General features: G+C 48.3%; 2 protein-coding genes across 19 annotated transcripts in view; one reads left to right on the top strand and one right to left on the bottom strand.

Annotated features, from left to right (window-relative positions):
* The first annotated feature begins 931 nt into the window (after nucleotides 1–931).
* Nucleotides 932–5,657, top strand: Cdpf1 (cysteine rich, DPF motif domain containing 1). 5 transcript variants are annotated; one of them, NM_197998.2, is made up of 5 exons: nucleotides 932–990; nucleotides 1,581–1,727; nucleotides 3,305–3,417; nucleotides 4,262–4,373; nucleotides 5,091–5,657. In NM_197998.2, the coding sequence occupies exons 3-5, from the start codon at nucleotides 3,305–3,307 to the stop codon at nucleotides 5,223–5,225; spliced, it is 360 nt and encodes a 119-aa protein (NP_932115.2). In that variant the 5' UTR covers nucleotides 932–990; nucleotides 1,581–1,727; the 3' UTR covers nucleotides 5,226–5,657. The 5 variants fall into 5 exon arrangements, with proteins under 5 accessions (NP_932115.2, NP_001158097.1, NP_001158098.1 ...); NM_001164625.1 differs by having other exon boundaries at nucleotides 1,581–1,786; XM_006521447.1 differs by having other exon boundaries at nucleotides 985–1,078.
* Nucleotides 5,658–5,777: 120 nt separating this feature from the next.
* Ppara (peroxisome proliferator activated receptor alpha) overlaps nucleotides 5,778–21,319 on the bottom strand; it is a 71,942-nt gene continuing 56,400 nt past the window's right edge. For 11 of the 14 annotated variants that reach the window (XM_011245517.3, XM_030248422.1, XM_030248424.1 and 8 more), the window contains 2 exons: nucleotides 14,366–14,813; nucleotides 10,881–11,618 (listed from right to left, as the gene is read on the bottom strand). In XM_011245517.3, coding sequence (XP_011243819.1) covers nucleotides 11,371–11,618; nucleotides 14,366–14,813 — 696 coding nt within the window. In that variant the 3' untranslated portion in view covers nucleotides 10,881–11,370. Of the gene's footprint in view, nucleotides 11,619–14,365; nucleotides 14,814–21,319 lie in introns of all 14 variants that reach the window. The other 3 variants (NM_001113418.1, NM_011144.6, XM_030248421.1) reach the window with 2 other exon arrangements.

Raw genomic sequence — 21,319 nt, 5'->3', positions numbered from 1 at the left:
TGGTGGTCATAGGCTCCAGTGGGGACAGTACTGTAATTGTTTTGTTAAATGAACAGACATTCCTTCTAAATACTTGTATTTCTTACCCATAGATTACTGCTGCTATCTGCCTCAGGTGTGGAGGAAATTTCATCTTGACAAACTGTGGTAGTTACTGAGGAGACTCAAAACCAGTTAAATAACTGTGAACCAATGCCTACCCCCATGGCATAGTGGTCCAATGCCCAGCCAGAATGTAAGAAAAGAATTAGATTTCTATGTAACTCCTTCCAAGGTTCAGGGAACATTAGCCAGGAGGGGTAAATAAGAGTCACAAGAAGAAGTTAAGTGTTATATAGGCTTTTCTTGTAGATGGAAACATTCCCTCCTGGAGGCAGATCAGGACGTACAAGAATCAGAAAGCTCACTAAACTTAACTAAGTTAAGAATATCCATAAAGCCCCTTTCCCAAAACCGTGAGCAACTGCTGCAGGAGATAGGTGGAACTACTTCCAAATCGTGCAAAGTCCCAGAGACAGCTCGTAGGCCATCACTCCCACTGGGTAGACTTTTCAACGTTGCAGTTGCCTGAGTCCCTTCTCCCAGAAAATAACCCCAGTACATTCATTGGTGCACCAGGCAAGATTTAGGTAGAATATGTTTTTTTTTTCTGAAGCCCAGAGAGCTCTCCAGCCGCGACCCACAATCACTATAAGCTAGCAGCGGAAACGGAAGCGACAGTAAAGCTCTACCCCGGCAAGGACGCTCTTTTGGCTTTTCTTGCTTAAGGAGGCTGGGACAGAGTGGAGTTGCTTAGGCGCCATGAGGCAAACCGGGGGAAACCGGTAGTGTGGCGGAGCTTCAGCGGGTGATGAGATTGGGCTGCACAAATGCCATGGATCGAGGGCGGAGCCTCAGAGGAGCTAGGGCGGAGCCGCGCAGGCGCAGTGAGGCGGAACTAGTACTGTGGGCGGGCCACGCAGGCGCTCTGGGGGTCCCGGAGGGGAGGTGGTGAGTTTGCGGGGCAGTGTGCTGCAGGAACGCGCGTGGCTAGCTGGAAATGTCCCCTCTGTGTTCCGGCTCGCTGGATCTGTCCTCGGTGCCTCTGGAAGCCGAGGGGTGGGGGTGGGGGAGGCGTTAGACACCCAGCACGGGGAGGGCTGTGCGCGGGTGGCTCGGACCGTGGTGTATATGGTCGCCAGGCGGAGCCCTGTTGACCTGGGGAGACTCAGAGCGGGAGGAGGAGGCTCTGGCGGAGTCCCACTATCCTGGGACTGTCTCCTGACTGTCACCTGCTGCAAGGGCAGCGCGCCCAGCAGCCTCGGCGAGGGCCTGTGACGTGCGAATTAAGATACCACTAGCTAGGTTCGCGCACACCCAAAATAGAATTTCCGTTTTAGACGTCAGTCGGGACATCTGTCAGTTTCCAAGGCGCACATATGCTCCTTTCTGGCTCCAAAGCTCGGTTCTGTAGGACGCAAAGGGTTAGAGGCGGGCGCGCAGCTGGGGCTGGAGCTGGGGATGGGAACTTTGAAAGGCTAGTAGGAATTCCGATACAGCTCGATACAAATCCAAGAATCGCGTTTTCTCGAACTCATCAGACAGCTGCTGTTGCCATCAGACCACTGACCCAGCAATTTACGGAGAGGCGGGGCCTCCAAGGCCTTGAATATAGAAGTGCCATCAAACAGTTAAGAATGCAGCCTTATCAAGTGGACTAGGATACACCTCCCCACCCCAACCTCCTGGTGAGCCAATAGAAACACCCACCGTGGGCTTTTTTCCAGCATGCCCTGGGTGCTGATGGGTAAGACGAAGGACAGAACTGAAGTCTTTATAACTTTCCTGTAAACTGACCTGGGAAAGGCTGTGATTGCTGTATAAATTCATCTGCCTGGATCTTTCAAGGGGACCAAAGTTTCAGACTAACTTTGGTAGGGCAGGAAAGTATGCTCTATGGCAAGAGCAGATTCTTGCGTCCAGTGAAGGGAGGCGGCAGGAGGCACGTGAATCTGTCCTTAAATAGTATCAGAGAGGCCAGTACACCTAAGCACAAGTAAATGCGTAGCCAGTGTAGCAGAAGAACAGGAAAGGCAAACCCACTTCACTTACTGGGTTGATTCAGCACCAAGCAGCACAAGCCAAGCATACGTGTCCACAATGCTGCCTTTACCTTTACCACCTTACCAACAAACCCCAGTTTATAACTCAGATTGAGACCACAAGGAAGAGCAAAGAAACAGCTTTGCTGCCAAGGACCAAAATAGGCACAGAGCCACACACAGTGGAGATGTTAGATAGACCTATCAGATGGGGGGCGTTTAAAGCAAGCACAGTTAAGATGTTGAATGTGCTAGTGGAGAAGATGTATATACCATGCATATATGGATGGTGATTTCAGCAGATAAATAGTAGTGGGAAAAACAGGAAGAATGCCTTCAAGGGGCCTGCCAGCTGATGTGACTGAAGCCACTGAACTTGAAGGTAGTCTATAGAAATTATCCAAAATGGGGCTGGTGAGATGGTCTGACAGGTAGAGGTGACTGCTGCCAAGCCTGACCTGAATTTGATCTCAGATCCCACACGGTGAAAGGTGAGAACTGACTCCACGTTGGTAGTGTGGCACATTGCATACCTATGCAAAATCAGTCAATAAAAATATAATTAAAGGGCTGGAGAGACGGCTCAGCAGGTAAGAGCACTGACTGCTCTTCTGAAGGTCCTGAGTTCAAATCCCAGCAACCACATGGTGGTTCACAGCCATCCATAATGAGATCTGATGCCCTCTTCTGGTGTGTCTGAAGACAGCTATAATGTACTTATTTATAATAATAAATATTATTAATACAATAATATATTTATTATAATTATATATTAAACAATAATATAAATAAATCATATATATTTATATAATTAAAAAGTATGGCTAGCAGGATGGCTCAGGGGTTAAAGACATTTTAAAGCTGATGACCCAAGATTAATCCCCAGGACCTACATTGTAGAACGAAAGAATTTCTGCAAATTGTCTTCTGACCGATTCATGAATTTCATGAATGCACCACCCTCTTCCCAAATAAAATCTAGTTTAAGTCTGTGGGGATGTAAAATCATACTCTCATGTCACTGTAGCCCAGGCTGGGCACAGTCATTCCTGTGCACTTAGCAATCCCAGGCCACACTGACCAGGTGTTACCTGCTCCGAGCTTGCGCTTCCCAGTTAGGTAGGCTCACGCTTAGGTGAGTGAGCGATGAACAGCAGTCAGAGAGAAAAAGTGCAGTGGTTCTTCGGTTCTGATGGTGACACCCCTATCTCTTGATCTTGCAGATGGCATCTGAGACAGAGCCCCGCCCCCTGGGCACGTTTGAGTGCCAGCTTTGTGCCTTATCAGCTCCTTACAGCTATGTGGGGCAGAAGCCCCCAGACACCCAGGCTGTTGTGTGAGTATTCGTCCTGAGCCAGTGTGCGGGAGACTCTGTGCAGTGTTACTCGGCAGGCGCTATGTGGAGTGTGACACCTGGTTTGAGTGTTGTACTTTAGACGGGTCCTTGTCCTTGTTCTGGATGCCTCAGGTATATCCCAAGGAAGCCCCAGGCAAGGCTGGATATCTTTTTAACTCTTCTTCGAGGACTCTCTGCCCTCCCTGTGGCTGCAGCTGAGAGTTAAGGACTTGTTCTATGAATGAGGTGGAAGCCTTATGGCCTGGGCCAAATAGCAATGGAGGAACTTGGTGGCTTTTTCATGTGGGGCTGTGTCCTCTGCTGTCCCTGCTGGTGATACTTCTGGGCTGGGTGGGTACCCAGTGGTTCCTAAGGACCAACTTCTCAAGGGTCTGATTCCTGTAGGTCGGGAGCAGAGATGGTTACAAGCTTTGTTTATTGGATTGTGGCTCAGCCTTCGTGAAGCATCACGTGAGAAAGCCGGCTGGTCTGGGCCTCGTGACACAGCAGCAGGGGACCAGGCTCAATTCCTTTACTCCCTGGATTATGCCCTTCAGTTGCTCTCATTCTGATGTGTGTGGGACAGAAAAGACTGTCCCACGCTGACCTCAGGAGGCCACCTAGTGGATCCTGCTTGCTCTGGGGTTCACTGAGAGGCTTGCACTGAACACTGAACCTCGCAGAGCTGAGGCTGGGTCACCTTTCAGTTCTCACCAGTCAGTAGTCCTCCGGCCTTTCTGCCATTACCTTACTGTGCAGGGGAAACTAGTTCACATCTGCTGAGACTCCTGCTGCTGTTGCAGCCCTACCACGGCTCACAATTGCATGTCCCTTCTCCCTGCAGCCTCCTGGAGGAGAGCTACATCATGAAAGACCCCTTCTCCTCAGACAAGGCCAGGTTTCTGGTCCTCGGCTCTCGGTGCAGTGTGTGCAGCAGGCTGGTGTGTGTGGGCCCGGTGGGTACACCTGGGGACTTCCTGTTTTTTGTTTTGCCCTCCCCCCAACCCCCTGCCGCAGATCTGGGAACTTCCTGATCACCAGGTGGAGAGATGTGGGGGTTCTTAGATGACCTCCTTTGGGACACAAGCACAAAGGAAAGGGGCCAGTGAGGGCAGCTAGAGGGTCTCAGCCCCGAGTGAGTAAAAAGACTTTAAGCAGTTGGGCCTCAGATTAGCCCAGGGATCTGAGAATGCCCGAGCACCTGCTGCAGGTACAGTGCACACAAGTGGGGCTCACCACAGGTGGTGCCCAACAACTGTCACTTCTTTTTGCTGTCTGGCTGATGTACGGGATGGCAGGAACCTTGGGTCCCACTAGCCGGAGGGAAGACTATGGAGGGAGCGTTTGAGGTCAATAGGAAAGGTGGTGGGCTCTGATGGGCCTCAAGTGCCACTGCTTGGGTTTGGGCTGTAGTTGGCAAGCAGAAGTAGTAGGGGTTGCCCCAAGAATAGTAGGCATCTTCCCCTTTCTTGGATTAAACAATACATTGTTAGTGATGTTATCGTCATCTCAAGGGGCTGCTCCTCAGAACTTCAGCTGGGATGGCTACCCTGCCAGCCCTGGGTGCACCTTCCTGGCTCAGGTTGCTGCCTCTGTCCTCGGCACCTGTGGGGGTTTGCCTGGGAGAGGCATTGCTGAGGCCCTCCGAGTTCCAGCCCTCTTCTCACTTACAGGACTGCAGCCTGTTCTACTCCAAGAGGGTCTGCCTTCCCTGTGTCCAGGAGAACATGAGTGCTTTCCCTCAGGAAATCCAGCAGGATGTAGAGAAGAGAAAGAGCACCAGCAAGAAGCACTCCAACCGTCCCTGACTGGCAGGGGCACAGCCCTCCTGCGAAGCATTGGGCTGGGCTCAGCCAGGATTCAGGCTGGGAGCTGTGGACCCGGTCTTCTTTGAACTGGGTGGATACCTCCAGCCTCGGAAGCTGAGGAACTGGCCAGGGCTGAGGACAGACATCAGGGGTGTATCCAGCTGGAGCTCTAGGTCTGGCCTCTGGAGGCCAGGAGAGATGGAGAGGGACCTCCTTTGATTGACAGCTGGTAGACACTCCCTGTAGATGCACACGTGGGAAGACACCTAGCTTCTCTCCAGACTTCCAAACAACACAATGTTATCTGTCTAGGGAATTCAGCCTCCGAGGGCCAGAGGGTAAGCAAGGGTGACGTCACATCCCTGTAACTCCTTGGAGATGATTTAAACCTTGACTCTGTATCATACTTATCATTAAAAACCTGAAGGATAAGCTGGTGGTTTGAGTCACTGTTTCAATGACACTTGGACACTCAATGTATCCCCTCTCGGGGCTAGTCCTTAGGGCTTGTGCAAACCGGCCACATCGTAACATCATTCAAAATGAACCAACTAATTTTTAAAAATAGTTTATTTTTTTTTAAAACCATTAAGGCAAAACTGTACCCTGAAATTAACTCTTTACATTCATCAGCTTACAGGAGGACGTTCCAAACATACGGGTTCCCATAAATTCAGGATATAAATCACTCGTACAGTCAGTTCAGTCTCCTATGGAGAAAACAGACTCGATTTTTTTTTTTTTAAATTAAGATTAAGTTACAGCCATTTTCTAATTGCCTGGAACCAATCAGCTCATGTGACTAGAAAATTCTATTTGCCCTTCTGTGTTCACCCTGATTCCTGATGTCCTGGATAGCCCTGTATCCACAACAAGCTGGGGGGTGGGGGTGGGGATGCTGGTATCGGCTCAATAATTCCTATTTAGGCCTGTTATCACAGGGGTGAAGGGCTGCAAATCCCCAGGTCTGAGAGGATGGCACCAAGGACAGTAGTGAGCAAGTGGCAGGAAGCAGGCCTCAGACCTTGCTTTGGAAATGTGCCTGTCCTCAGGTGTGTCTGTAAGACCCCACCCCCTTGGCCTCCAATGTGATAATGACATTGTGGATCTTGGAGTTATGAAGACACGCCAAGGAGAAATGTGGCCAGGACATTGGAAATGACATGGAGACTCAACAGAACAGCTCAAATTGCCACCGTTCTTTGGTAATAATTCATAGCTAACAATTCTCTAAAACAGTAGCCTAAGAGGCCTACACAGTGGCCCTGACGGAAACACTGATGTAAAGTTGACGGTTTCCTGTCATGGTTCAGTCAAACCTGGCTGGCACTTGTTTTTTGTTTTTAAATAAAAGTGACTGAAGGAACAGATTCACACATTGGGAAGAGATTGTACACAGCTTAGGGACAGTGACAGGTGAGGGGTGCACACCCCGGGGCAGCTGTCTGCAGTTGTTTATTTGGGCTTCTGCTGTGCCCAGCAGGTTCAAGAGCTAGGCTTTGAACATACACTGGACTGAACCCTGGATTAGAGAACTCCAGGTATCGGTGATTAGACACACGACCACAAGCTAGTTAACTAGTTGTATCAGAGTGGTTTGTTTGTTTGTTTTTGTTTTAAAAATCACAGTATTAAGATATAGCTATGAAGAGCATTCTTTTTCATTCAGTGCAGAAAACATCGTGACACTTAACATGGATAATACTGACATCTTCCTAGAAAGGGTGCCAAGTGGCGTTCGTCTGTTGTGAGGTACACTTAGTTTCAGGCTTGACAAAAGAGCTGGCTGGGCCCCGCCTTTTTTTTTTTTTTTTAAGTGAAATTTCCCAAAGTGACAATTTTACCAGGAAAGACTCAATCACTCCCTGGTCTTCAGGGCCAGGCTCTGTGTGTGACTTGAAGCACAGCTGAGTCCCAGGGGCCTGGGAAAGATGTCCCAGTGCCTTGTGCCAACCAGGGAGCCCAGAGGGCCACCTGCCTCTGCTCTGCCCTCACCACCTGGGACCTGGGACCCAGGGATGAAGCATTTGTCTTTGCCGAATAAATGAGTTTGCAGTGGAGTTTGGGTTGGGGAAAGAGGTGAGAGAAGAGCGTTATTTCTCCCTCTACATAGAACTGCAAGGTTTTCATATTTGACCCCATGAAAAGACAACGAAACAGCCTGGTTGCTATGACACAAAACGGTGCTTCTCCTTGCCTTTTGCCAACAGTAGTACTTGATCGCCACTAAGGTGTCAGGTGCTGCCAGCTGCTTGGTCAAGACGTGACGCTGACCCTGGGCGCAGTTTGGTCCACTTCTGGTTGGCACAGGATTCTCTGAAAGGTGTTCCTCACGATTCAACCACCCACCCCCCCTAACTAAAGTTCCCCTTTGGGAGAAAAGCAACGGCCTCCATTTCTCATGTCTCAGACTAAGATTCTGAGAAGTAAGATGGCTGAGGTCTGACGTTGAGAAAATGTCCTCAGGGGTCCCAGGCTGGTGACAGGCCAGGCAGCAGCAGCCTCTCACACTCTGTCCTGATTAGGGACCATACATCTTTTCCTGATGAGCCAGGAGGACACTCCACTGAAGTAAAACCAGAGATGTCAGCACACATCCCCCCACAGAGGAGTCTCGGTGAGGAACGTGGTCCACTTATTTAAATCAAAACCTCTCCATGCAGATTTTAGTGTTTTTAGATAAAGACAAGGGTCATCTCTGGCCTGAGTCAGGCTCTTACTCTAATATTCTTAACCTACTCTGGTCTTGGGAGTCAGCCATATAAATGTGGACCAAGGACAGAGTGGTGCCTGGTGGCTCAGCAGGAAGCCAAGATGGCCATCAGGCTGGTGGTATCTACTTGAAGATGGGTTTAGATTCCTGTTCTCACCCCCCCGCCCCGCCCCCCGGGGCTGTAGAAGGAGAACAGGACCTACTCTCTATGCTGGGTGAGCAGCTGTAGGGAGTTCCTGATTTTTCTAGTGGAAACTCCTCTTGAAAGGCCACACAGGTTAAAGAGAGATACAGTGATGGTGGCAGGCTTTTTGGCTGTAGGAGGCCCTGGGGTCAAAGGCTGGTTAATCTCAGGGGACACCGGGAAAACTTTAAACTGGAGTTCAGCCAGTCATTTTCAAACCAATGATGCAGAACAAAAGTCCCCATCCTCCATGCATCTGGCTGCTGAGTGTCTAACATAACCCATGACATAGTGTGTTAGATAAAGGCTCAAGGTGAGACATGTTTAGGATCAGATGCAAGCTGAGTGTATAGGAGCCCAAGGGCCATGTTTTTCTGGTCTGCTTCAAGCAATCTTTTCTGGGGAAGGGCCTATAGGACCAGCAGAAAGAGGTGCCGTGGAGGGAGGGGCTGGAGGAGCCCCCGCAGACAGGATCAAAAGGGAGGCCATGATAGACCTTAGTCCAGTCGATGACTAAATTTTGCATGTGTGCATCTTTAAGGCTCCCTTAAACATCGAATGTGTCTTCACTAGGTCACACAGCCTCTTGAAGACAACAGGAGGCAGGGCAGAGGGACACCAAGGCTGCCTGGTCCCCATCGGTCTCCAAGGAGTCTGGCACTAAGACTTTGCCATCAGTGCTGGGAAGTGGCTTTGCAACCCTGCTCTAGAGCTCCAGGAGCCAAGGTGGCATCTCTGATTGGGCTGTTGGCTGATGCCACTGACACACCTTGCAGAGCATAGCTGCCAGCTTTCTCAGTTCCTAAGTGTGTCACAGTATTTAACCTGGCATGTCTTGGGTTACTAAGGCCTTGAGAAATCTGACTAGGTGACCTGAAAGGTCCTAGCACCATGTGGCCACATTGTGAATATCCTTCCCATAAAGGAAGGTACATGTACACAGAGTCACTGACTTTGAAGCCAAGGCCACTGTGGTCCCTCCTGGCTTCTCTAGGGATAGCTTACTGGCAGTCCCACGAGGCTCCAGGAGAACGAAACTTGCATGAACTCGACTGAGCATCAGCTCAGATGCAGACTGACACGGAACTTGTCAGTCAGTTGGTCCATGCTGAAGGCACACAGCAAGGGACTACTCTTCATAAGTTTTAGGCGAGTTCAAACAGAATGCTCAACTATCCCGAAAGCCCATGACTCAAAACTCCCTTTCCAAGGTCACCTACGAGTGGCATTTGTCTAAGATTCACCAGAACAGGATCCTGTCCTCCTAGGGGACCTTCCAAACATAGGACCAGCTCTCCCTCTGGAAGCACTGAGGACTGGCTGTGCCATGTGACACAAAGGCTGGCTCCTTCCTGACTGAGCTCAACCCTCACCAGGATCATACATGAAGATGACTTGCTCTGCCCTCTGATTCCTAAGAGCCTTGGCAGACTGCCTGCAGCAACTGCTGTCCAACAGAGCCTTTGATTGGCAGCAAGGAGGGAAGACAAAGGGGGCAAGTGGGTTTGAGGAAGGACAGAAGACAGGGAGGAGGGGAGAAGGAAGAGCAGGAGGGAGTGGGGAAGGTCAGTAAGGGTGCAAATCTTAAAGTATGTCCCAATGCTAATTTTCCCTTATTATTATTCTTATTAGTGTTTTCATAATGCTGACCTTGAACATTTCGTCAGCAGCAATCTTTTTCTCTTTTAAACAGGGTCTCACACGGCACAGACTAGCATCCCACTTAATTATGTATCTGAAGGCGACCTCTGACTTCTGCTGGGGTTGCAGGCATCTACCACCATGTCCATAAATCGGCACCAGGAACCAAGCCCCTCCATCCACTGGGCTACATCCTCGACTCCTTGGCAGTGTCCATCTGGATCATTCTTTAATCACAAATGATGATGACGTCAGAAGATGGCCAGTTTTCTAAAGATGGGTCGGGAGCGTAGAAGGTGCAACCTGCTCTGAAATATGTAGCCACCCCCTTGGAGGGTGGGTGCCGGGAGTCCATGAGGTCTGAGACTCCTTTGTGCAACTGTTTCTTTTGAAGGTAGCCAGCACTGCTTTCCCCAGGGACTGAGGAAAAGGGACTTTACCACCTAATTCTTTGAAACAACAACAATAACAACAACAACAACAATAACCACAGACCAACCAAGTGTTGTGAGCTCTTCTGCTGGGTACAAACAGAAGCTGGATGAAATCACACCCTCGTCTCTTGTTCTCCAAGGCGACCAGCTCCCTTCTGCCTGGATAGCGAAGTCACTTTTGCCTTCTCTACTCCAGAGAGATAGAGAGAGCGCATCTCATCACCAAGAGAGGTTTTTTTTTGTTTGTTTGTTTTTGTTTTTGTTTTTTACAAAGCAGTAAAGTATCATATCAAAGGAGCTGCCAAAGGAGGGGCCTAGAGGAGCATTTACAAATCTTTTGTGAATCTACCTCTGATATTGCTGCCATGCCCACACGCTGAGGGTCTGACATGAACAGAGGTGCAGAACTACCTGCTCAGGGCTCATCCTGTCTTTGTCTATCGGACACTAGCGGAGGCCTTCTGAGGGCTTCTTGAAGATGTAACTTTCTGGGAATCTTCTACACAAATCTGAAAATGCTCCCCACCCCCCATCCCCACCCTCATGAGTCAGTTACACCCTCCAGAACAGTGAGCCCACAGAGAGAGTGATGGGATAGCTTATCAAACTATTCTCGAATGTTCTCAGAAGCCAGCTCTCTTTCTTAGAGCCAGGAAACTCAAGTGAAGTCTTCCCAATAAACATTTTTTTTTTTTTTTGCCACATTTAAATGGCTAACCTTGGGCCACACCTTGACTTGTAGGTTTTCAAAGGTTAAAAAGTGCAGATTAGTTTTCAGGGATTTAAGAGAGTGCACATAGCCAGAAGGGTGGCAGGAAGGGAACAGACCGCTCAGACTTTGAGGTTACCCGTTAATTAATGGCGAATTATAAACGCAACGTAGAGTGCTGTGCATTGATTAACATTGGGCCGGTTAAGACCAGACTGGGGACTGCCGTTGTCTGTCACTGTCTGAATCCTATTAGCCTCCGATCACCCCCATTTCGGTAGCAGGTAGTCTTAGAAGTGCCCATTCAGAAAGGATGTGGGGAGAGCCCGCATTACCTACGCTCAGCCCTCTTCATCCCCAAGCGTAGGAGGGAGGCCCTCTGTGCAAATCCCTGCTCTCCTGTATGGGGCCGCAGGCCTCGGAGGTCCCTGAACAGTGGCAACGGCCTGCCATCTCAGGAAAGATCAGTACATGTCTCTGTAGATCTCTTGCAACAGTGGGTGCAGCGCTGCGTCGGACTCGGTCTTCTTGATGACCTGTACGAGCTGCGCATGCTCCGTGACCAGCTGCCGAAGGTCCACCATTTTTTGAAGGAGCTTTGGGAAGAGGAAGGTGTCATCTGGATGGTTGCTCTGCAGGTGGAGCTTAAGCACGTGCACAATCCCCTCCTGCAACTTCTCAATGTAGCCTATGTTTAGAAGGCCAGGCCGATCTACGCTCAAAAGAAGAAAAAGACGTCTGAGTGCGGCCATCGGAGAGGCCCCAGTCAGTGGAGGAGCCAAGTGTCTGCTGCTTGGTGTGGCCCCGCTGAGGAGGCACTGAGGGACCTTCACAGGGCAGCCCAGCCGGGACCGGAGGTCACCGCCTCTGATGGGTACAGACACGACTGACACTCCTAGCTATTCACAGGACTAGCTAGCCCCTAGTCCTACCCCACACCCCCTTACGGTGCAGCCCCTACTTTTGGATTTGCCTGATAATCCCCAAACCACACCACATCTTTGGAGGAAACCGAGTGAGTGCTTCTTCCTGTGTGAAAGTTGCATATTCAGCATCCCATCAGCAGCAAGGGGCATGACAAAATCAATGAGATTTTTTTTTCCTTTTTTTTTTTTTTTTTTTTTGAGACAGAGTTTCTCGGTGTAACCCTGGCTATCCTGAAACTTGCTTTGTAGACCCAGTTGGCCTCGAACTCATAGAGATCTGCCTGACTCTGCCTCCTGAGTCCTGGGATTAAAGGTATGTGCCACCATCACCCCAGGCTCTGTCTTAAGGTAACATTATTGATGCCTTTTGATAATGCCCAGGTGGAAAGCAGGCGGAGAGATGACCAGAGCTGGACAGTATACCAAGCGGCTCCTGGAGTCCAGAGAAGACATAACAGGAAGTACCACTGCTCACACTAGGTAGCCTTTCTGGTACAGTCTCAAGTCCCCGTCCACCCATCCATCCATCTATCCACCCATAACTGGGGCTTAAAAACAGCTAATGATGTAGTATTTAGTTTGTCTTCTAAAAAATGGATTTTATTTATTTATTTATTTATTTATTTATTTATTTATTTATGGCTTTTCGAGACAGGGTTTCTCTGTATAGCCCTGGCTGTCCTGGAACTCACTTTGTAGACCGGGCTGGCCTCGAACTCAGAAATCTGCCTGCCTCTGCCTCCCAAGTGCTGGGATTAAAGGCGGATTTTATTTTTTTAATTTATTTCAATCATGTGTATATGTGTGGGTTGGGGGGAATGCCTGTGAGTGTGGCTCCCCAGAAAGCCAGAAGAGGGCATTGCATCCTCTGGAGCTGGAGTTATATGCAAATGTGAACTATCTGACATGGATTCTGGGAACTGAATCCATGTCAGGGCCTCTGCAAGAGCAGCACATGCTCCTAACCACGGAGCCGCCTCCCCAGCCCCTGATGTGGATATTAACCTTCATTGTTTTGCAGGGGCAGGTAAGACAGGATTTCCCTGTGTAGCCCTGGCTGTCCTGGAACTCGTTCTGTAGAACAGGCTGGCCTTGAACTCACAGAGATCTACCTGCCTCTGCATCTTGAGTGCTGAGATTAAAGGCATGCACTACCACTGCCTGGGCAAATCTTCATTGCTTTAGTGGTAAAATAAAAATAATAATTAAGGTTTTTGTGTCTGTATGTATCTGAGGGTGGGCTTGTGTGGAGGCCTGAGGTTAACCTTGGGTGATGCTCCTCTGGTGCCATCCACACTGTTGTTTGAGGCAGGGTCTCTCTCTCTCTCTCTCACTGGCCTGGAACTCATTCAACAGGTAGGCTAGTCTGGTTTTCCAGTCAGCCCTAGGGTCTACCTCTACCTCCTCAGCACTGGGATTATAAGAGAGTGCCCATGCACCCAGATTTTTTTTTTTAATGCGGGTTCTGGGTTTGAACTCAGATTCTCATGCTTGTGTGACAAGCAAGCATTTTACTGATAGAGCTGTCTTGCCAGTCCCGTGACTAAGTTTCCCAACTGGAGAAGGATCTTCACAGTTTTAACGTTCCCATGACAAGTTTCCTATTCTCCATATCAGCTCCCATACCCACGGGGTTGGTGCAGGACTACGGCCATGAGGGGCTGCGTATGGGTAGCTCTGCACCGGCTTTCTGCTTTCCCCGCCACACCCAATCACACAAAGGGGACCCCCCCACACACACACAGACTCTTCAGATTTGCGTGGTTTTTACGCTTTTCGGGAGTGTGACAATGTGACAATGCTTCTTCTATCCAACTAATCACCAGCCAGCCAGTGACCGTGAAGGACAGTGTGGCTTCTAGCAGTTAGGTAGAACTGTCACCCATAGGTCTATGCCAAGGCCAGGCAAGGTCAGTTGGGCTTACAGTAGGTGGATAACCTTCCTAGACAAGAGACATGGCTATTTAAAGAAGTGGACTGCTAAGCCAAACATCGGGGACCATGCCGCCAGCTTCCCCAGAGAGGTCTGGCTCTGCCTTCCCTGCGATCGTTCCTTCTGGCAGAGCAGAACTTGCAGCTCCTTCCAGAGAGCAGGGTAGTTTTCAGTGTGAATTAACATCAGTATTAACGGGGATAGCACTGCACCTAAACCTGCACTCTACTTTCCAGACTCTTATCTACTACAGTAATTATGATGATAATAGTACAACTCATCACAGTATATCATGTGTATCTCAGATGCTTATATTTGATATAATTGTATATTACCAGTGGAGTATATGTTTAATGTATACATATTATATGCTACTATACATTAGTGGATACTGTAATAGAATGCAGCTACAATGTATCATAGCTATACTGTTCTCACTCAGTTCCACTCCACAGAAATTTGAAGTTACTCAAGACATCACCCAACCCTGCCAGAGCTCACGTCACTATATCGGCATACATATTGGCACCATATTGACAACCACTGAGTTCCTACAGAAGGGGAAGCCGGTGAACACCTGCGAGTGACAGATCCACTTACCTCCACAGCAAATTATAGCAGCCACAAACAGGGAAATGTCACTGTCATCCAGTTCTAAGGCATTGAACTTCATAGCGAAGTCAAACTTGGGTTCCATGATGTCACAGAACGGCTTCCTCAGGTTCTTAAGGAACTCGCGTGTGATAAAGCCATTGCCGTACGCGATCAGCATCCCGTCTTTGTTCATCAAGGAGGACAGCATCGTGAAGATGGCTTCATACACACCGTACTTTAGCAAGGTGACTTGGTCGTTCAAGTCCAAGTTTGCAAAGCCTGGGATAGCCTTGGCAAATTCTGTGAGCTCCGTGACGGTCTCCACGGACATGCACTGGCAGCAGTGGAAGAATCGGACCTCTGCCTCTTTGTCTTCGACGCCGTTGGCCACCATCTTGGCCACAAGCGTCTTCTCGGCCATACACAAGGTCTCCATGTCATGTATGACAAAAGGCTACAAGGGAAGGTGGTCCAGTTAGTCAAGTGACAATTCTATGACAAACTATGCAGTCCCCCTTAAACATCAATGAGCCAGCAGCAGCTACTGTGTCCCAATCGCCAAGCTGGGTGGTAGGATGATTCCAAGTACACGTGCAGTGCAGTCCCATCCTTGGACAGTTTCAAACTCAGACAACGTAAGATTTTGCAGAAAGCTAACAGTGTAAGTCAGTAAGATGATTGTTGTCAGGGCTGGAGAGATGACTCAGGGGGGAAGAGCGCTTGCTGCTCTTGTAGAACACACTGGTTCCATTCCCAGCTCACAACCATTTGTAGCTCCAGGCCCAGAGAATGAAATGCCTTCTTCTGACCTGTGCAGTACCGCACAGGAAGGAGGAGGTACACAGGCATAAACACAGCCAGAGCACCCGCACATACAAAATAGAAAAAAACAAATGAAAATCTAGAAGATAATCATTATTACTTCCTCACCTTAGGTAGGGATTGCAATACTAAAAAACAAAGAGGCTGCGGAGGTGGCTCAGTGATGACAAGTGTGTACTGCCTGCTTATCCAGAGGACCAGAGTTCAGTTTCCTGTATCTATGATGGGCAGCTCACAGCTGCGTGTGACTCCAGCTCCAGGGGACTTAGTGCTCTTGTCTAACCTCCTGGGGTACTACATTTACATGCACACACCCTTTGAAGGTAACGATCATTATTTAGCACCGACTTTTGAATAAATCTGGTGTATAAATATATGATGATCAGGACTGGCTTCGTGTAGAAATCAGCAAACAGGCCTTGTTCAGCTCTATAGAGCAAGAAGGAGACCGCCCTCCAGTGCAGAAAACACAAGCCTTGTGTCAGCGGCCTGTCCTGGAACAAGGGCCAGATCCCAGATCCCAGCCGGGCTCCCTTTCCGATGCAGTACCATGGCATCCACACCTGCAGGTCTGCCACTTTATAAAGTCTACTGAGCAGGCCAGCTTTGTCACTCCTCTCTCTCTCTCTCTCTCTCTGAGTGTGTGTGTGTGTGTGTGTGTGTGTGTGTGTGTGTGTGATGGTTAATCCGGATTGTCAAATGGTGGGATTCAGAATCACCTATGAGACAACCGTAAGTAAGATCCACCCTGAGTGTGGGGGGCACCATTCCCTAGGCTAGAGCTCCAGACTGTTCATCTCTGCTTCCTGGCTGTGGCTACCATGTGACCAGCTGCCTCATGTTCTTGCCTTCCCTACCATGAGGGACCTGACCCTCAAACTGCAAGCTAAAATGAACCCAATGTTAATTTACACTTGCCAGGTATTTTGTCACAGCAATGGGACAAGCAAATAAAGTGACCAAAGACAATTAGCTGCGAGATGACGCATTCACATAGCGATGGCTACACCACTCCCAAGAGACAAATGCGCACTCAGCCAGGATGGCCACTGATGGATGAATGGATATGTCTAAGAGAATATTAGCCATTAAAAAAAAAGATGCCCTGGTATTTGTGGCCAGATGGATGGAACTGGGGGACACAAACATGGAGTATTGTTGCTCATGGGGGTACTAAAAATGTTGACCTCAGAAACAGAGAGCAGGAAGGAGATTCTGGAGAGAAGGGAGGGGGATAGAGAGGGAGTAATTCCACTGACTCCAGATACCTTACGAGTTTCATGAGGAGTTTAAAGGGAGTTCAAATTTTCTGGATGCAAGATGACAGATGCTTAAGGAGGTGGTCATACACTGGGCTCTGGTTTTATCAGTACACATTTTGTACTTGTGTCTAATTTCCAAACTCTACCCCACAAATGTATATAGTTTAAAAATATAAACTGGGGCATATTGTTTGCAGTCACTGCATTCTGAGGGATTAAATGTCAGGAACACTGAGAAGAACCAGCACCCCTGGCCAGAATTCATATTTTTTTAAGCAGTAGTGTCGTATTAAGAGATCTGAATTTTGTGACTGTGTATACCACAAGGACACACACACACACAATGTCTATACTGGGTGAGCACAGATTGCTAATGAGGTGGTCAGGTATTGCTTTAGTAACTCCGGATGTATCTAAGCACAGAGATGAAGCATTCCAGCCACCTAGGAGGTATGTGACACGCCCCACCCCATGCTGGGCCATCAAGGGCATCTTCAGCAACCTCAGAGAGATATACAGTCAAGACAGCCTGGTACATAGGCAGGAGGACACGTGGAGAAGAAATGATTTCCTGTGAGGTGTCTAAGTAGAGCCTGAATGTGGAGTACAGCGCTGAACCAAAAAAAATCTGATTCTAGGTTGATGAAAGATGATGGTGTAGTAAAGACGGCTCATTGTGGGGCTGGAGAGATGGCTCAGTGGGCAAGTGCACTACCTGCCTTCCACACGATCTGGTTCCACCAAGCAAGCATTCACAGTACGGTAGCTTATAGCAATCTCCAACTCTACTCCCAGGGAACCTGAACCCCTCTTCTACCTCCAAGGGCACTGCACACATGTGGTACAAAGATGTATGTGTGGGAAAAGTATCCATACTCATGAAATAACTCAATAGAGTGACTCATGGGCAAGTGACAACATTCTGTGGGTAAAACTCTGAGCCAAGCTGAACATTTCAAGTCAGAACAAGGTAGGCCACACACACATACACACACACACACACACACACACACACACACACACACACACACACAAGAGTTTCTCTAAAGGCCTTAATAACTGGCCCGATAACCACTTTTGGGGGATAATTTGGGAACAGTGATGTTTCAGAAAAAACAACAACAACAACAACAACAACAACAAAACATAAAAAGTCTGACTTAAAGGGGCGACAGAAGCGCAGCGGGTCTATTGATCTTGGTGGATTCTTTTAGGGCAGGTGAGATGGCTTGGTGGGTAAAAGTGTTTGTTTCCAAGCTGGAAAACCTGAGTGTGATCCCTGGGACCCACATAATACAAGAAGACGGACTCCTGTGAGAAGCCCTATGACCTCCACACACATGCCACGTGTATGCCCCTCTCTCATGCACACGCATGCACGCACACAGACACACACACACTAAATTTAATATAATTTTGATTAATTAAAAGTAAGTGCCTATACTGAGTGAGCACTTCCTCTAAGGATTAGTTGTGATACTGGAGACTGAACTCGGGACCTGGTATGTGCTGGGAACGCTTCTCTAGCAGAGAGGCAGACCCTTGACCCGAGACCTTTCTTTCCTTGTCATTATTGCCTCAAAAGTCAGGTATAACAACCATTTCCATAGCGTTCACATGATGCCGGGTGTTAGGAGCCATCAGAATGAGTTAAAAGTTTAGGGGGATGTGTGTGTGCTTCTCTGTGATTGCTATATGTGGTGGTTTGACTAGGTACAACCCTTATAGACTCATGTGTTTGAATGCTTGGCCCATGGAGAGTGGCACTGTTAGGAGGTGTAGCCTTGTTGGAGGAAGTGCGTCACTGTGGGGGTGGGCTTTGGGTTTCCTACACTCAAGCTACACCTAGTATGGCACACAGTCTCCTTCTGCTGCCTGTACACTGCCATGCTTCCCGCCATGATGATAATGGACTAATCTCCTGAGACTGTAAGTGGCCCTGATTAAATGTGTTTCTTTATAAGAGGTGTCATGGTCACGGTGTCTGTTCACAGCAATGGAAACCCTAACTAAGACAGTATCTTTATTCTCATTCTCATCATGGTCTTTTTTTAATGTACTCTCTGCAGAAATCAAAGTGGAAAGCAAGCAAACAAATAGCCAAGATTTAGAGCAACACAATGAGAGGGGCTGTGACCTCCCAGAGTATTTGACAGGATAAACATGCATTGGAACTCTCCCAGAAGGGAGATGTGAGGTAAAGTAAGCTCCAGGGGGCTTGATGGTTGCCACTATAGGGCAGCTTCAAGGATGAGGGCAGCCTTGGCTACACAGCTCACAGGGTGAAGCAAAATGGACAGGTGGCCCCTCTTGAAAAGACAATTAAGAATTCTGAGCTATGGGGTTGGAGGGATGGCTCAGCAGTTAAGAGCAAGCACTGTTTTTAAGAGAACCTTAGTTCAGTTCCCAGTACCACACTGGGCAGCTCACAATGTCTATAATTCTAGCTCTGATGCCCTCTTCTGACCTCTGTGGGCACCACACATGCACACATGTGCACACACACACACACACCTGCACGTGACTAAAAATACAATAACTTGGGGCTAAAGACATGGCTGAACAGATAAGAGTACTGGCTGCTCTTCCAAAGGACCCTGGTTCAATTCTCAGCACCTGCATGGCAGTTCATAAACTGTTCGTAGTTTTACTTCCAGGGGAGCTGATAGTCTCACATAGACACACATGCAGGCAAAACACCAGTACACGTAAAAATTCTTCTAAAAATACAATAACTCTTTAAAAATTCTATGCCTGGTTGGGCATGGAGGTACATAACCATTATCCTAGTCCTCAAAAGGCTGAGGCAGGAGGATTCCATGAGTTTAAAACTAGCACTAGGCTAGTGAGACATTCTCTCTTTGTGTCTCTGTCTCTGTCTCTGTCTCTCTCTCTCTCTCTCTCTCACACACACATATTCACGCACACAGAGGCATGCACATATGCACAAAATAAATGTTTTAAATCTTATCAAAGGTCTATGGTCTCTTGATGTCACTGCAGCAACAAGACCAGAATCTTACAGACATACAAGGACAGTGAAGCTGGTGGTAGGCACTCTGCCACCTGGACATTTCCCAGGCTGGGCACAGTTGGAAGAAGAAAGATGGGGTCTCACACTGGAGCAGCAAGTTCTGGGAAGCGGGCCAGCAGTCTGGGCTGGAAGAGATGAAGGCCTGGCCTCTGAAATGACATGAGAACTGGAAGTAGGAAGTGATTGTGGCCAACTGTGTGGTCAGAAGCAGCTAGATATTGTGTCTCAAGCTGGCCCCAGCATAGATATTTGTGGCTGAAGCAGGCAGTTAGTTGCCATAAGCCATTAATTTGTGTGTGTGTGTTTGTGTGTGTGTGTGTAGGTGTGTGATGTTTGATGTGTGATACGTATGTATCTACGTGTTTGAATGGTACCTGGGTACGTAAGGGTGCAAAGGTCAATGTAGGTTGTCTCTCTCAGTCTGTCTCTATCTTATTTTTTGAGACAAGTTCTCTTGCCGAACCTGAAGCGACTAAGTGTGTGTGACTAAGTTCACTGTCCAGCAAGCTACAGTGGTCCTCTCGTCTCACCTTCCACACTGCTGGGATTGCAGATGTGTGTGACCACATCTGGATTTTTATGTATGTGCAAGGATCCAAGCTCAGGTCCTGATGCACTGTACCCTCTGAGACATCTCTCGCCCCTCCCTCTAGTCTGTATTTCTCCTACAGCAGCCCCCAGCCCCGGAATATTATGCTATCTTTCATTTCCATGTGAGTCCTGATTCCCCTGAGCTCTGACAGAGGATGGTGGGACCTTCCTAAGGACCTTGTGGTGAAGAAAATGGAGGCGACTCAGCAGGAATCAAACCAATATCCAAATAGAGTGTTTAGGTACAAATAAAGCTGACTCTTAGGTCTGTTCTAAGTCTCAGAGTCTGAGGGAGACATAAAAGGGTCTTAAGTGGAAATTCTGATCTACCTCATTTGTGGTCATCATCACAGAAATGCGAACTTTAACCTGTGATCTAGAAAGGCTCTGACTCAGTGCTTTCCAACCGTGGGTCGACACCCCTTTCGGTTGCATATCAGATGCCCTGAGTATCAGATATTTGCATTGTGATTCCTAACAGTAGAAAATTACAGTTACAAAGTAGCAATGGAATAATTTTATGGTGGTGGGGGAGAAATCACCGTGACCTGAGGAACCCTGTATTGAAGGATCGCAGCACTGGGAAGGGTGAAAACCCTGCTCTAATTGTAAAGAGCCTCTGGGTCCACCTGGTGTGGGGTTTGCTGGAAGCTTCTAAAATGTCTCAACTCACTTCATTGGAGAATTTACTAAAGAATTAAAAGTCCCAGTAAAAGAGAGGTCGGGCTTGCTCATTAGAGCACGTATCTTGTGAAATCCTTCATTTTCCTGTGACTAGAAATTCTAGCTTGTAATTCCAAATGAGGAAATCTTCAAGCTATTCATTGGCGCAAAATAAACCAGTCATTCCAGGCACACAGGATACAGGCAAGAGTCCTCATGTGCCAAGGAGGGCTGTTCCCTCTGTGAAAATGGCTCTTGACCCCCTTCTTGTACCCTTCTAGAGTACATACAGGTGTATCTAGCTGTGGGAACTGTGGGTCCCAAGCCAGGCAAGTGCTATAGGAGCCGCAGAGATGGGGGCAAGCTGAAATACACCAGGTGCTTCCTGTCAACAAAGGGCCCCCCCCCCACAAGACCTGAGCTATCATACTGAAGAAAAAGCAAGAAGGTAACAAAGACGGTAGGTATGGCATTACCAGAAAGAACGAGAATGTTCTGAGTAGGGAAGCAACAGGTTTGGTTTCTAGCCTTTAAATAGGGATTAGAACGCACTTAAGAAACACCCCGATACTAGGTAAGGTATTAACT

This window comes from Mus musculus, chromosome 15 (assembly GCF_000001635.26).
Source record: "Mus musculus strain C57BL/6J chromosome 15, GRCm38.p6 C57BL/6J".
NCBI lineage: Eukaryota > Metazoa > Chordata > Mammalia > Rodentia > Muridae > Mus > Mus musculus.
Note: the sequence above shows the minus strand (reverse complement) of the source record. Positions and strands in the feature narration are given on the sequence as shown.